This window comes from Candoia aspera, chromosome 3 (assembly GCF_035149785.1).
Source record: "Candoia aspera isolate rCanAsp1 chromosome 3, rCanAsp1.hap2, whole genome shotgun sequence".
Classification (NCBI taxonomy): domain Eukaryota; kingdom Metazoa; phylum Chordata; class Lepidosauria; order Squamata; family Boidae; genus Candoia; species Candoia aspera.
In genome coordinates, this window is record NC_086155.1 from 184,952,848 (window position 1) to 184,965,935 (window position 13,088).

The 13,088-nt window shown below is 39.1% G+C and overlaps 1 protein-coding gene across 3 annotated transcripts; it reads left to right on the forward strand.

The window, feature by feature from the left end:
- Window positions 1–1,279: 1,279 nt before the first annotated feature.
- Window positions 1,280–12,497, forward strand: PDP1 (pyruvate dehydrogenase phosphatase catalytic subunit 1). Of its 3 annotated transcripts, XM_063299482.1 has the most exons (3): window positions 1,280–1,503; window positions 3,746–3,780; window positions 6,351–12,497. In XM_063299482.1, exons 2-3 carry the CDS (start codon window positions 3,750–3,752, stop codon window positions 8,003–8,005), a joined length of 1,686 nt encoding a protein of 561 aa, XP_063155552.1. In that variant the 5' UTR covers window positions 1,280–1,503; window positions 3,746–3,749; the 3' UTR covers window positions 8,006–12,497. The 3 variants fall into 3 exon arrangements, with proteins under 3 accessions (XP_063155552.1, XP_063155553.1, XP_063155551.1); XM_063299483.1 differs by lacking the exon at window positions 3,746–3,780 and having other exon boundaries at window positions 1,281–1,503; XM_063299481.1 differs by lacking the exon at window positions 1,280–1,503 and having other exon boundaries at window positions 2,631–3,780.
- The last annotated feature ends 591 nt before the right edge of the window (window positions 12,498–13,088 follow it).

The following is a 13,088-nucleotide window of genomic DNA, read 5'->3' on the forward strand; positions in this document are numbered from 1 at the left end:
TCAGCCAGGGTTCCGTGGCACCCTAGGGTTCTGCAAGAGGTCACTTGGGATTCCCTGGGAGATCACGATTTATTTAAAAAATTATTCCAAATTCAGGCAACTTCACAAGAAAAAGGTAGGTTTCATTCTTTATTTTCAGTTTAAGGACACTGTTAATGCATATATACAGGCCTACATACCCATGAAACGGATATAATAATTTTGTAACTTCTGGCCTATTTTTGAGCCTGAGTGCAGGTGTTTCCTGAGGCCTGAAAAATATTTCAAGGGTTCCTCCAGGGTCAAAAGGTTGAGAAAGTGTAAGATGTAGATTTTTTGCAAGTAGGTGACCTGCGTCCACTCATACTCAAAGTGTATTTGAAAAGGCTACATCGAATTATTAGAGGTTATATCAAGACCCCCTTACCGAACCACAAACCAGCCAATTGTGTTTTAGTCCAGCCTGCCGTGTAAACTCAGTTTAGCTCTTTTTCGATTCAGTCTATTGCGCAAACCCAGAACATGGGGTTAATTCTAAAAGCCCTGTGCAAACAGGTCGCAGGTGACCATAACCACTGGAATTCTTGTCCAAAACAACGGGCGGGCCCCCCGTCATCGTGCGAACTTAATTACGACTTTTGCAAAGAGGGAACTCAGTGAAGAGCCGCAAGACATGATTTGGCGGAACTCACATTCGAAGGGGACGTCGAAAAGCGCATCCACCCGCCTTTCATTCGCAGGCGGCGCTCACCCGCACCTCCTGCGGCCCCACCCCAGAAAAAGTGTAGACCCCGCCCCTCCTCGGCAAAGCGCCCTGATAGGCCCAAAGCTAGAAGAGGCGGGCCCTCTGGGAGAAAGTGCCCTCACCCGAGCCAAGCACAGCGCCGGGCGAATCCGCCCTTTGTTTTTTGTTTTTTTGCCGGCTCCCGCTTTTTCAGACTGGAGATTCTGCTGAGAGGAGAAGGAAAAAAACTCCTCAGCGGCAATTAGGGAAAGATACATTCCTCTTCAGAAAGGCACTAGCGGCAGGAGATCAGAGAAGACACACGTCAGACTTGAGATCCCTCCGCCGAGGAGCCAACGACAACTCCGCCAAGCCCCAGCATTAAAAACCACGGAAAGAAAAACAATAACGAAGGAGGGGAGCGTGCGGCGAGTGAGCGTGTGGGTCACGTGACCGATCTACTTTCCCCTCCCATTTCTGTCTTTAGCCAATGGGCGCAAAGGCGGCCGACCGGAGGCTATATAATCAGGGTCGCGTCACAAAAACCGCCGAAGACCCGGGGGAGCGGTCTCACTGTGGCTGGTGGGTTGTGGCTGCCGCGAGGAGCCGAGCCAGGCGCGTGCCCGCTGCCGGCCACTCGGGGTTCTGAGTGGAAGGGGAGGGGGAGAGCGCGAGAGAGGCCGAGCCGCTCCGTCTGCGGCGGGCGCGGAAGAGCGGGACGGCGGCTGCCTCGCCCGCTTTCCTGTTACCCGCTGTCCTCGCCGGGTCCCGCCACCCTCCCTCTCCCCAGATCGGGCCAGGTCAGTACCTTGGGGTTAGAGCCGGCCGTGGGCTGAAGCAGCCCGGGTGGCCTTGGGTAGCGGCCGCCGCTGTCGGAGGTGTGAGTGGAGAAGAGCCTGAGATTCTCTCGGCTCCGGTTTTTCGGGCCTGAGGCGGAGAAGTGCGCGCAGACTGGGCGGAGGCAGTGATGCTGCCGCCAGGACTGTAGTGCAGCCGCCTCCCGCTCCCCTGGGCGAGGATGAAGGCCGAGCGTCGCTCGTCCAGGCGGAGAGGCGTAGGCGGAAAACCGGGGCAGAGGTCCCCCTCTCCCGCGGGGCAACATGCAGAAGGCGCCCGGAGTCCCCGCAGGAGGGCTCTCGCTGGGAGGTTCGCGCGTCTGCAAGAGAGCCCCGGAGAGAGAGAGGCGTTGTAGTCGTGGGCAAAACATACATCCTCAGTTCGACTTGAAGGTGACTTTTAAGGATCCACCAAAACCTGGGCCAGTGTTTTGCCTTTAGAAGGCCTTGATTCAGTACTTGGCATCTTTTGGTAATGGGAGAGTAACCTTTGAGGCAAGCTCGGTTCCTGGTGACTTCATGAACAGCCGCATGGTTTCCTTGGGAAGAGGAGATCGGAAAAGCTCCTGCCTGTCAGTGCAGGCGGTGCTGAGCAAGATGGGCCATCTTTCTTAAGTGTTACAGTTCTGAACAGTGGCTCCATTAACTATTACTGTATGTAAGTGTATGTGTATAAATAAATATGTAAGCATATATTTTTAAAAGTCTCTTTCAAGTTGAGCATGAAAACCATGTAGTTTTCTTGCCATTGTTTCTATACAATTTTGTTATTAATCTCCCATCTCTCTATAGCCTGGGTATTCCCATAGAGTTCATCCATCCTAGTATTAATTCAGCCCAATTCTTTCCTAAGCCTCCAAACCCCAAAATAGGCAGCCAGCTATTGCCATCTGCTGGGGCTATATACACCTGTATGATTAATAATATTGAAGTAGGAAGCATATATTGCTTTTTAGTTTTGTCATTTTGCATTTTGCAAGGACAAAAACTCAATATATCACTACATTTTATTTATTAGAAGTTCTGATAAATGCTTTAAAAATGCTGTCGGGCTTTCTAGAGATACTTCTGGTATAATGATTAAAGAAGCTTTTAATCTGATTGGCAAATCATTGCATAAAGTAATCATAGTTTATTTCCTCCTGCCTTGTATCCAGAAGAAAGAACTTATTTATGTAGCCTTTTTTTCCTTAAACCACTTGCTGCCATGTGGAGAATAATTAACAGCATTGACAGAATCCTGGGAAAGATATAGTTAAATCCCTGTTAGAATGCCCTCATGCTAGGAACAAACTATCTTTGCAGCTAAACAGCTGATGAGGTCAAGCCAGGTTTGTGATTGTCCCCATCTATCTCATGAATTGGCAAGGACTTTGTAGAACCTTGGAGAGGAATGGGATATATCTCTTGCAACTGGATTGATCATAATTCCATGGCTTGATCATCCCAATATTCAAATAAGGCAAATTGGTATATGTAAGAAGGCACTCTTGAAAACACCAAACTGTTGAAGAGGTAGTGGTAAACTCTTTTTCACCTAAGAAGCCCCATTCTCTTTCTGTGTTGTTCATGTGTGTTCAGGAAGATTAAGGCATACTTGTTGCAGTTTTCAGTGCTGCTCAGTACTTCTTCAATATGGATGTGTGGTTTTGATGTAAATGTTAATCTGGTTGGAATATGTCATGTATGTCTGTTGTTTACTAATCTCTTTTAGGTCAGTAAAGCTGGGACAGTCCTGAGCATCTTGGTTTGTAGAAAATTCAAAAGTGAAAACCTCATATTGCTCTGTGCAGAGCAGCTGTATACAGTTGATGGTGGCTTCAAATAATTGAAGCTGGTGCTTAGCAGTTTAAAATATTCCCCAGGCTTATTTCAAAACAATGTATATGCCTGTTGCTCTTCAGAGCTGGCTGATAGCAGTGAGTCTTGTGTGAACTGGATGCTATGTTGTACAGCAAGAGTGATGGAGATCTGCTGTGTGTTGGGCTGTAGAAGGCTTAGATCGTGCTGGTAAGAAACTGGCTGTGCTGCAAGTTGCTGCTGCTTAATGCTTGTCACTACAAACAAACTGCCTGTATTTCTGTGTTTTTTTTTTCTGTCCCCTTCAATGTTGGAGACTTCTTCCTTCTCCTTTAATAATCTCTCCTGTGCCTTGCTATTCCTGGGCTACTGCTTTGTGGATGTTGGCGGCTTCTTGTTGTGACAGGAGAATGTGTGTGTGTCCTGGGCCCAGGAGAATTGGTAGGTATTTTTTGCGCTATTATCTGAGTAATAGAATTTGGGGGGTTGGGAATGGGTTAGTGGGGGAGTGTATTAAATAAGCATTACTGTAGGTGTCCTCTGGAATTGTTCTGTGAATTCTAGGAATTGTGGTCTAACATTTCTGGAGAACGCCTAGTCTGAAAAGGCTGCTGTAAGTATTGTCTTTTCAATGCTTCTTTAAGCTTAAATTGATATTTTCCTAGTTTATACTCTTACAAATAAACTTCCCTTGCATTTCAATTTAACAAAAGTATGCTTCGATGTACAGTAAAAACAGATTCACACAGCACATTATACAATAATGTAGCTTGTTTAGCTTGGGCTAAAATGCGTGAACTCAGTATGGTGCTTTGTAAAATATGCTTTATGACTTCACATTATATGTGGATCTAGTCATTATGGTTAATTCAAGTGATGATGGTTTTAAAAAAAACCTGACTTAGAATTTGTATACCCAGCCACTCTACATGTGTTGAATATGGTACTAATTTGTACAAATGCATTGCTGACAAGCATCCCGTTTCTAGAATATAATAATATAAACATTAAGTAATTTATTTTGCTACTACCTTCATCCCTGTTTTTTTAATGCCTTCAGGTGGGGTTAATTAATTTTAGCTTGCTTTAGTTACTGGCATAAATTGAGCACGTCACTGACCCATTCCCTCTGCCTCCTTCCCCCACCCCTGGTAGGGATTTTGTATCTGATACAGTGCTGAGTTCTACTTTCATGTTTACCTGGAAAGAGAAATGTTGGTCATGATAACCATGACAAGTGACTGTACATATATCAGGCTTTCAAATTGGTTTTTTGATATTCACAAGTCATCAGCTACTTAAAATTGATAAGGTGGTCTGGAGACATGACAGTAAAGAATCAAAATAACTGAGGAAATGAAAGGACCTGAGGTTGGACAGTTGTTGGCACTTTCTACAGCAGTCTGACTTGCTTTATTCCTATTAAAACTAGAAATTTCCGGAATTTGAAAATGTACTATACATATTCGAATTGTGCAATGAGATAAGCTGCCTCTGCTTCACCCCAAACAGGCTCTCCGCAGTAGCATATACTATTGCCATTGTACAAGTCCCATAAAGGGTATGATTGCCAGAGAAACAAAATAAAACAGGAAGAATGGATCCATCTTGTGTGTCCTTTTTTCATATTATGGCTATTAAGGTAGCAAAAAGTATCTGTGACACTTGAGAAAGACAGGTAAAACACTGAGCAAAGTATGTGCAACCAAAATACAGGAATACAGAAGCAAGAAATAGAATAAAGACTGCTCAGAAGATGATCTGAATATCTTTGAAATCCAATATGACTGACAAACACAAATTAGACAGTTTTCTTAAATTCTGCTTTCTCCACCAAACCTTGTAAAATAACTTAAATATTTCTGTGGATCTATGGAAGATAAAAGATTTTAGAGTAAGAAAATATTTTCAAGCTATACTACTAGGAGAGTTTGCCACAGTTCCTCTTGAAAAACTGCTGTTTGTCAGAGTTGTAAGTATGGAATAGATCTGTGGCTCCCAAACTGTGTGCCATGGCGCCCTGGGGGACTACACCAAATTCAGAGGCGCTGTGGGATATTTTACTACTAAATAAATGGATCTGTCCTAATATCTATGGGGTGCTGTGGCACATGTGTGGGAGCTACTAGGGACACTGTGACAAAATTATTGACACTAAGGGCGTTATAAAGCAAGAAAGTTTGGGAATCTCTGCTCTAGATGTTAGTTCCATCATACAATAATACTCCATATTAAGTCAAAATTTGCTGCTGCTGTCATAGACCATTAACTGTTTAACAGTAGATGGTTGCTGAAAATGGTCATGCAAAATGGTGACTAGTTATTTTTGTGATCTGCTTGAAAACCAGTAAATATAAGTAATTTTTAAAAGAATCTCTTGGATGTTTTGTGGTTCCAGACTGTAGTCTACTGTTCACAATTGTTACATACAGTAAATATCCTGTGGTCACTTGCAAATGTTGCTGAATATAGCAGGACTTACTGGTAGGTAATACAAAGATTTTAGGTGCCTGGCACCCTTAAGTTTGTATAATTTGAGGGAGATGACATAGAAGAAAACCGATAACAATTAACACAAATAACAAATGTGGCAACTTCCTTGATATGGCAGACCAAATCCTTATTACATGTATAGACATAAAGTCTTTTCAAAGACAAGACTTCAGTTATGATTGTTCCAGTGCTTCAGCTTTTAAGGTGACTTTTCAGACTCCCAACTCCCAATTTACCTAACTTAATTGAAATTAAGTTTCAATTAAGTTAGGTAAATCTATAATTCTCTACTAGTATAATTGGGTGAATTGGGATATTTAGCCTTAGATTATTGATTTAAAATACTCCTGCTTCCTGCAATTAACTGCTGAGCCAGCAAAGCTGTATGCGTTAAAGTGGTATTTAAATAAAAGCATGTATGTGTGCACATTACATGGTGTGTGTGTATGTACACACACATTACACTTTTTTTATGAAAAGGTCATGCTAAGTTTACATTGTCTTACGTTTCCTTCCAGCAATTCCAGTCAAGAGCTCCAGGTTGCCATTGTTCTCTGATGCCATGCCAGCACCAGCTCAGCTACTGCTGCCATTAATTCGCAACTGTGAGATTGGCAGGATATACAGCACTGCATGTTACTGTCACCACAAGCATCTATGTTGCTTGTCCCCTCCCTTAACTCACAAGCACTTGAGGTATGTTCCTCAGAAGAAGGCTGCAACACTCTGCAGACCAAAGGAAAACTTCAGTCAGTTTATTCATGCAAGAAGCTATGTCTCCACACCACAGCGATTTTACCTCACGCCTCCACAAGTCAACAGCATCCTCAAAGCAAATGAATACAGTTTCAAAGTGCCAGAGTTTGATGGGAAAAATGTAAGTTCTGTTCTTGGCTTTGACAGTAACCAGCTGCCTGCCAATGCTCCCATAGAGGATCGAAGAAGTGCAGCGACTTGCTTACAGACAAGAGGGATGCTTCTGGGTGTATTTGATGGCCATGCAGGATGTGCGTGTGCCCAGGCTGTCAGTGAGAGACTGTTTTATTATATAGCTGTTTCTTTGTTGCCCCATGAAACTTTACTTGAAATAGAAAATGCTGTTGAGAGTGGTAGGGCCCTGTTGCCCATCTTACAGTGGCATAAGCACCCTAATGACTATTTCAGTAAAGAAGCTTCCAAATTATATTTTAACAGCTTACGAACTTACTGGCAAGAACTCATAGACCTTAACACTGGAGAAACAACAGATGTCAAAGAAGCTTTAATTAATGCATTTAAGAGGCTTGACAATGACATTTCTTTGGAAGCTCAAGTTGGAGATCCGAATTCTTTCCTTAACTATTTAGTATTGCGTGTAGCTTTTTCTGGTGCAACTGCCTGTGTGGCTCATGTAGATGGTGTTGATTTGCATGTTGCCAATACTGGTGATAGTAGGGCCATGCTTGGTGTCCAAGAGGAGGATGGCTCTTGGACGGCTGTTGCTTTGTCTCATGATCATAATTCACACAATGAAAATGAAATTGAACGACTTAAAATGGAACATCCAAAGTCTGAAGAAAAAAGTGTTGTCAAACAAGATCGGCTATTAGGCTTACTGATGCCTTTCCGAGCTTTTGGTGATGTCAAATTTAAGTGGAGCATTGACCTTCAGAAGAGAGTAATAGAATCAGGCCCAGATCAACTCAATGATAATGAATATACAAAGTTTATTCCACCAAACTATCACACTCCTCCATATCTCACGGCTGAGCCGGAAGTGATATACCACAAATTGAGACCTCAGGACAAATTCCTGATACTGGCCACAGATGGTTTATGGGAAACAATGCACAGGCAGGATGTAGTTAGAATTGTAGGTGAGTATCTGACGGGCGTTCATCATCAGGAGCCAATAGCTGTTGGTGGCTACAAGGTAACATTGGGACAGATGCATGGTCTTCTTACTGAAAGGAGAGCTCGTGTCTCTTCAGCCTTTGAAGATCAGAATGCTGCTACTCATTTGATACGCCATGCCGTAGGAAATAACGAGTTTGGCACTGTTGATCATGAACGGCTCTCTAAGATGCTCAGTCTTCCAGAAGAGTTGGCTCGGATGTACAGGGATGATATCACAATTATAGTGGTACAGTTCAATTCCCATGTTGTTGGTGCATGTCAAAATGAAGAATTCTGAATTGAAGTAGCAAACTAAACTTCCATTGAACAAAATGATAAATGACCGGTATTGAGTGCATCATAGTAAAACACTTGATTATCATCTGGTCATTGGAATTATAACTGGAGCAAATATAATTTGCAAAAACCTTGGACACTGGTCAACATGTTACTTATCTAATTTAAACTACCAGGAGAACAAACAACTTTGCACTAATTAGTCTATTTGCTTGAACAATGGCTTATAATTTGGGATTACTTGGTGGAAGTAAATCTTCATATGCATCAGTGCAATGTCCTGCAGGGCAAAAATTTATCACATGTAAATTCCAATGTAGATAGGTATCTAAGTTGCTTTAGAAAACTTTGGATGATAACTTGGTTATAAAACTGAACTTGAATAGGGCTGTTGACTTTTATATCTACAAAGTAGCTATTGTGTCTTTCCTTCAGGAAAGGAACGGAATGTATTTTTTAACAGTTGGTAAATGTCTTGATATCATATCTAATTATCTTCTCTTGGGTAGTGATATATCTGTTGAAACACATGCCTGGAGTATTGATGTTAAAAGTCCAAGTTTAAGCCATAAATATCTTAAGCCTATCCAGAAGTATTAGAAATTGAATACCATTTTGCATCAAATAGCTAATATATTTTGCACAGTTCAAAGGGCAATAAATAATTTGAAGGTTAGATAACTAAATGGAAACGTGCAAAAAAACCCACCCCTCTGGCTTATGTTATAAACCTGAAATTCTATTTTTGTGAACCTTGACCTAATCTTCAGTCAGACTGTCTTGTAAAAACATCACAGTCCTGGCTTGTTCCAAACCTATTTCTTCTCTTCTTGGTTTTAGTGTTGTATTTAGACAAACAGTAGTGGCTTAGTAAATTTGTGCAGTCACATGTGTTATAGTCTGAATTAAAGTTTGGTCTTCTGGACATGTTAAGTATTACAAAGCAAAAAATGTAACTATTGTTTGGTCGCCATGGAGACTATTGAAGAAAACCATGTAATAAGAGTTGTGGCAGAGAAAAGTCTGCATGCTCTATGCTACGTTCTACTGGCAGTGCAGCATCGGCTCCTTTCAAAGTGTCACTATTGGTACGTAAACTTGCTTACGTCCCAAATCTCTTCCTCATGTTGCATGACTGATCTCTGAACTTTATACCATATAATGCACTTATTGGAAATGGCAGGTAAATTTAAGGAGTTTTCTTAGCAATTACATTTCGAATACTTTTAATATCAAACTCAAGGCTTCATGAATGTCACTTGCCTTATAATATCAAACTAGTTTTTACCATTTCATAAACAAATAGTATAACTATAATTGAATGTTGCTTAATGTTTTCCTCAAGTTCATATCTATATCTGAGGCATTTGCAGATGAACATTAATATCCTATGTGCTTCTCTGTTTAAATATCTTGTATGTATTCCACTTGAACTCTATTTGACTTTCCATCACATATGAGATTGTTTAAGCTGACACATTTTAGATGTCAGTGTTCCTCACAGCATAGATATATAAAAGGAAAAAAGAACAATGCGACAGCTCTGTCCTTAGTACACCAGTAATGTGTGTGTTTCCAGCACTTAAGTTTTGTAGCACTAAAGCTCTCTTTGCTCTTTACTGTACACTAAGAGTCATACTTGTCTAAAAAGTTGTAAGCATTGAAATGCAAAGACATATGTAATTGCACCACTTTCCTAAATGGATATTCTTTATAAATTTATCTGGGTGGAAAATTTCTATCTGCAGCCTTAAAAAGGGGATGGTCTTCTCTCTGTCCAAAGAAGTGACTATTCTAGCTTTTGTTTATATTTCTCCATCTAATTTTGTTATTTATTGTATTAATGACAAAACTGAGCAGTTTAAATTGTCATCTTTATAAATAGAGTAGAATTGATACATCCATATTTTATGTTACGTGATTTGATTTCTTAGCAATTTGTGACATCTGCAATACATGTAAATGTATCTTTTCGACGTGGTTCTAGTCATAATGAAAGGTATTGAGTCCTGGTCCTATATGTTCAGCGTTGTGGGGGGAGGTGGTGGTCTTGTACATACAGATATGAACATAGGAATTAACTTTAAGTTCTCAGAATATGTTTGCATTGAAAGGGGAAAATGGCTTTTTCAACACCACATGATACAGTCCAAGAACAACTAACTTTTTAGTAGATTTCAATAAAAATTATTGGAAACATGCATTAGTCTTTGAAAAGTTGTCTTGCCTTTACTTTCCTGGATTCAAATTTCAGATTGGATTGTTGGGCTGTATTTTTAATGGTAATGTCATGGTTGTGCGTGAAAATGTTTGCAGTGAAACTGCCTTTCCCAAGAGAGCTTGCAACTGGAACAAATAAATGAGTAGCATCAGACTGAATGGATCACAATATATAGAATATATATTCTATTTTACAAATGTGGTTTTGGCATTAGCTTCCAGCTAATTAGAAATATCCATTCTTGCCTTCCATTTTTAGAGCAAACAGAAGATCTCAGTTGAATATAGCCATCTATATCATTCTTCAGTTTTTCTCATCTGTTTTAGCATATGCTTTTAGCTGATCCATTATAACTATACAGTGCTGGACTATTTAAACCCCTTTACTTTCCAACTAATGAGTAGCTAATATCTTTTCAGTGAAGTGAGTCTCATTTGTTGTCCTTTGTCATTATTAGTATCAAAAAAAATGGTTGCTGTTAAAAATTTGGGAAAGAAAACTGAGGCAATCCTTAAAACCTACCATCCTCTTGTTCCAAATACTGATGTTAAGAAAATTTTTCTTGGAAAACTGTTGGAAATGAGGAAGCCGGGTTTTTGGATCAGCTCTAGTACAGAGTAACCTTACAAAGTAGGCAAGGTTTTGAGAAAGTAACCATGTAAGGGAAAAGAAAATGGAGTGTAATTCTTAAGAGCTCAGGCAGCCTTGCCAATGTTTCTTGACCACTCTAAAAGAAAAATGCATGTAATTTCAAGCAAAAGCTCATAACTGACATATGTTTATGTCTATTTTTACTCCATTGAAGTTGAACCTTAGGTTGACCTGAATTAAAATGTCATGACCAGAGTGCAGGGAAAGTCTTGCATAATCCTGTTTGTTGTATAGTTTAATATGAGTGTTTTTTTTCTGCTAATTTTCCAGACAGGAGTTGGGACTTGAGTTATATATCAATGAACTTTCTAAAAAAATGTAGACACCAGGCTCCAATAGGTATCTGATTTTGTTGATGTATCAGTTTAATACCTTTCAGTGTGACTGCCAATGAAGTCCTAGATTACAGTTCAAAATGCAAAAAAAATTTCCAGAAGTTTCACATGGAAAAAAGTAAAGCATGCTGTGAGATGTGCTACATGTAATCTTTGTCAGAAGAAAATTATTTTATGTTCAGAGGGACTTCTGCAGTAACTGTGTTTAGGGTAGTAATTGTTCAAACTGTGCTGAGACTGTTTTTTTAGTTGAGTTTCTAGGGTCCGTGCCAGGAATTAATAAGGCCATAAAATTATGTAATTACTGCTTAAGCTAAAATATGCTCAAGGCTATTTCACAAACAACATCAAATGTAAATTATGAAGTGAATAGTGGTATTCTGATGTGTGCATGTGTGTCTTGTATTAGAATGTACTATCTTGATGGCAAGAATATTGTAAGTTTTTATAGTAAAATATCTGTTGGTAGAAAATCACTTCTTTGCACAATTATGCCTGAGATTAAAGGAACAGAACATATGTAGTACTCTCGCTTCTAAGTATGAAATGAAGAATGATATGGAATGATAGTTGCTTTTTATCAACCCTTTAGTGATTTCTAGAAATTCCCCAGGACCTTGTCAGGTGTCTTACTACTCACTGTTTTTCAGTGGCTTGTAAATTGGATAGGCAATATTGAACTGCTCTGTGAAAATTAGTCTCCTTTTGTGCTTCTTTCTGCCAAGAGTATTGTTCCTCTTTTGATTTGGTTGCCAGAAGTTGTAATGGACAAATTAATCAATGGAAATCTAGTTTGATTTCTCTTTTACAAAATTGAAAATTTGGACTTGTTATGATATAGTATGGAGTAAGAGAAGTGACATTTTATTTACAGTATTGTTCAATATTACTACTGTATAACAAAGTCTTCAGATAGTTTACGGTAAATGTTAAATCCATACAAATATAAATGTTTCCACTTGTAATTTCTTATTGATTAGATACTGTTGTTACGATAAATCAGGTGCTTGGAAGGCAGTTAAGAATGAACAATCTTAGTATTTTGTTAAACTATATTCTAAAACATTTGGAATCTTTCATTCTATGAAGAACTTTGGATATATCAAACTTGGACAGTTGTAAAAAAGGTGATTATGTACTCATGGAAGAATGTTTGACAGAATGAAATCTATCAACACTCAGACTTGGTGCCAAAGGAGAGGCAAGACCAGGCAGTATGATTCTGCATGTGTTAGGCTTAATTCATTGTTCAAAAATTGAAATAGAATGATGAAATTGGAACAAAATTGTATAACTGAGGAAAGTTATATTTTTAATAACTTGATATATATTTTTTCTTTAAATGAGTTTTTAAAATAAATGTTTAGAAATAGATGTAATTTAGATGTGGGTTTGAATTTTTAGTTTAGTTTTTTAAAGGTTTGGGGGAGTTGCACACACACATGTAGTTTAGTATGTTTTATTTTCTTTTTCTTCACTATATAGTTCTTTAAAAAGAGAAACCTAGCCTATTATATATAAAGTCTTTAATACAATGCAATTATGTGGCTGTTTCAGTATATATGTAATATTACAAAGTAATGGTCTTTCAATGTTAGTTTAAAGATATATATAGATACAGATATTACACACACACACACACACACTGTAATATGCGTGGAATACATCAGTACAATATCAAATGAAAATCAGTTTATTTTGCCCACACCTATCAGTCTGATATATAAATCAAATAAACAAAAGCATTATACCAGAATAAAAGTATACCAGTAGTGATAAAATAAAAACTTTTTATTGAGATTGATGGCTGTGGGCAGATAAATTGATTTTCATTTGATATTGTACTGATGTATTCCACACATATTACAGTAATACTT

Excerpts from the sequence above, each read along its gene's own strand:
- PDP1 (XM_063299481.1), top strand. The coding sequence starts at position 3,720 with ATGTTGGCGGCTTCTTGTTGTGACAGGAGAATGTGTGTGTGTCCTGGG. Across the intron at positions 3,781-6,350 it reads TCCTGGGCCCAGGAGAATTG|CAATTCCAGTCAAGAGCTCC; the intron begins GTAGGTATTTTT and ends GTTTCCTTCCAG.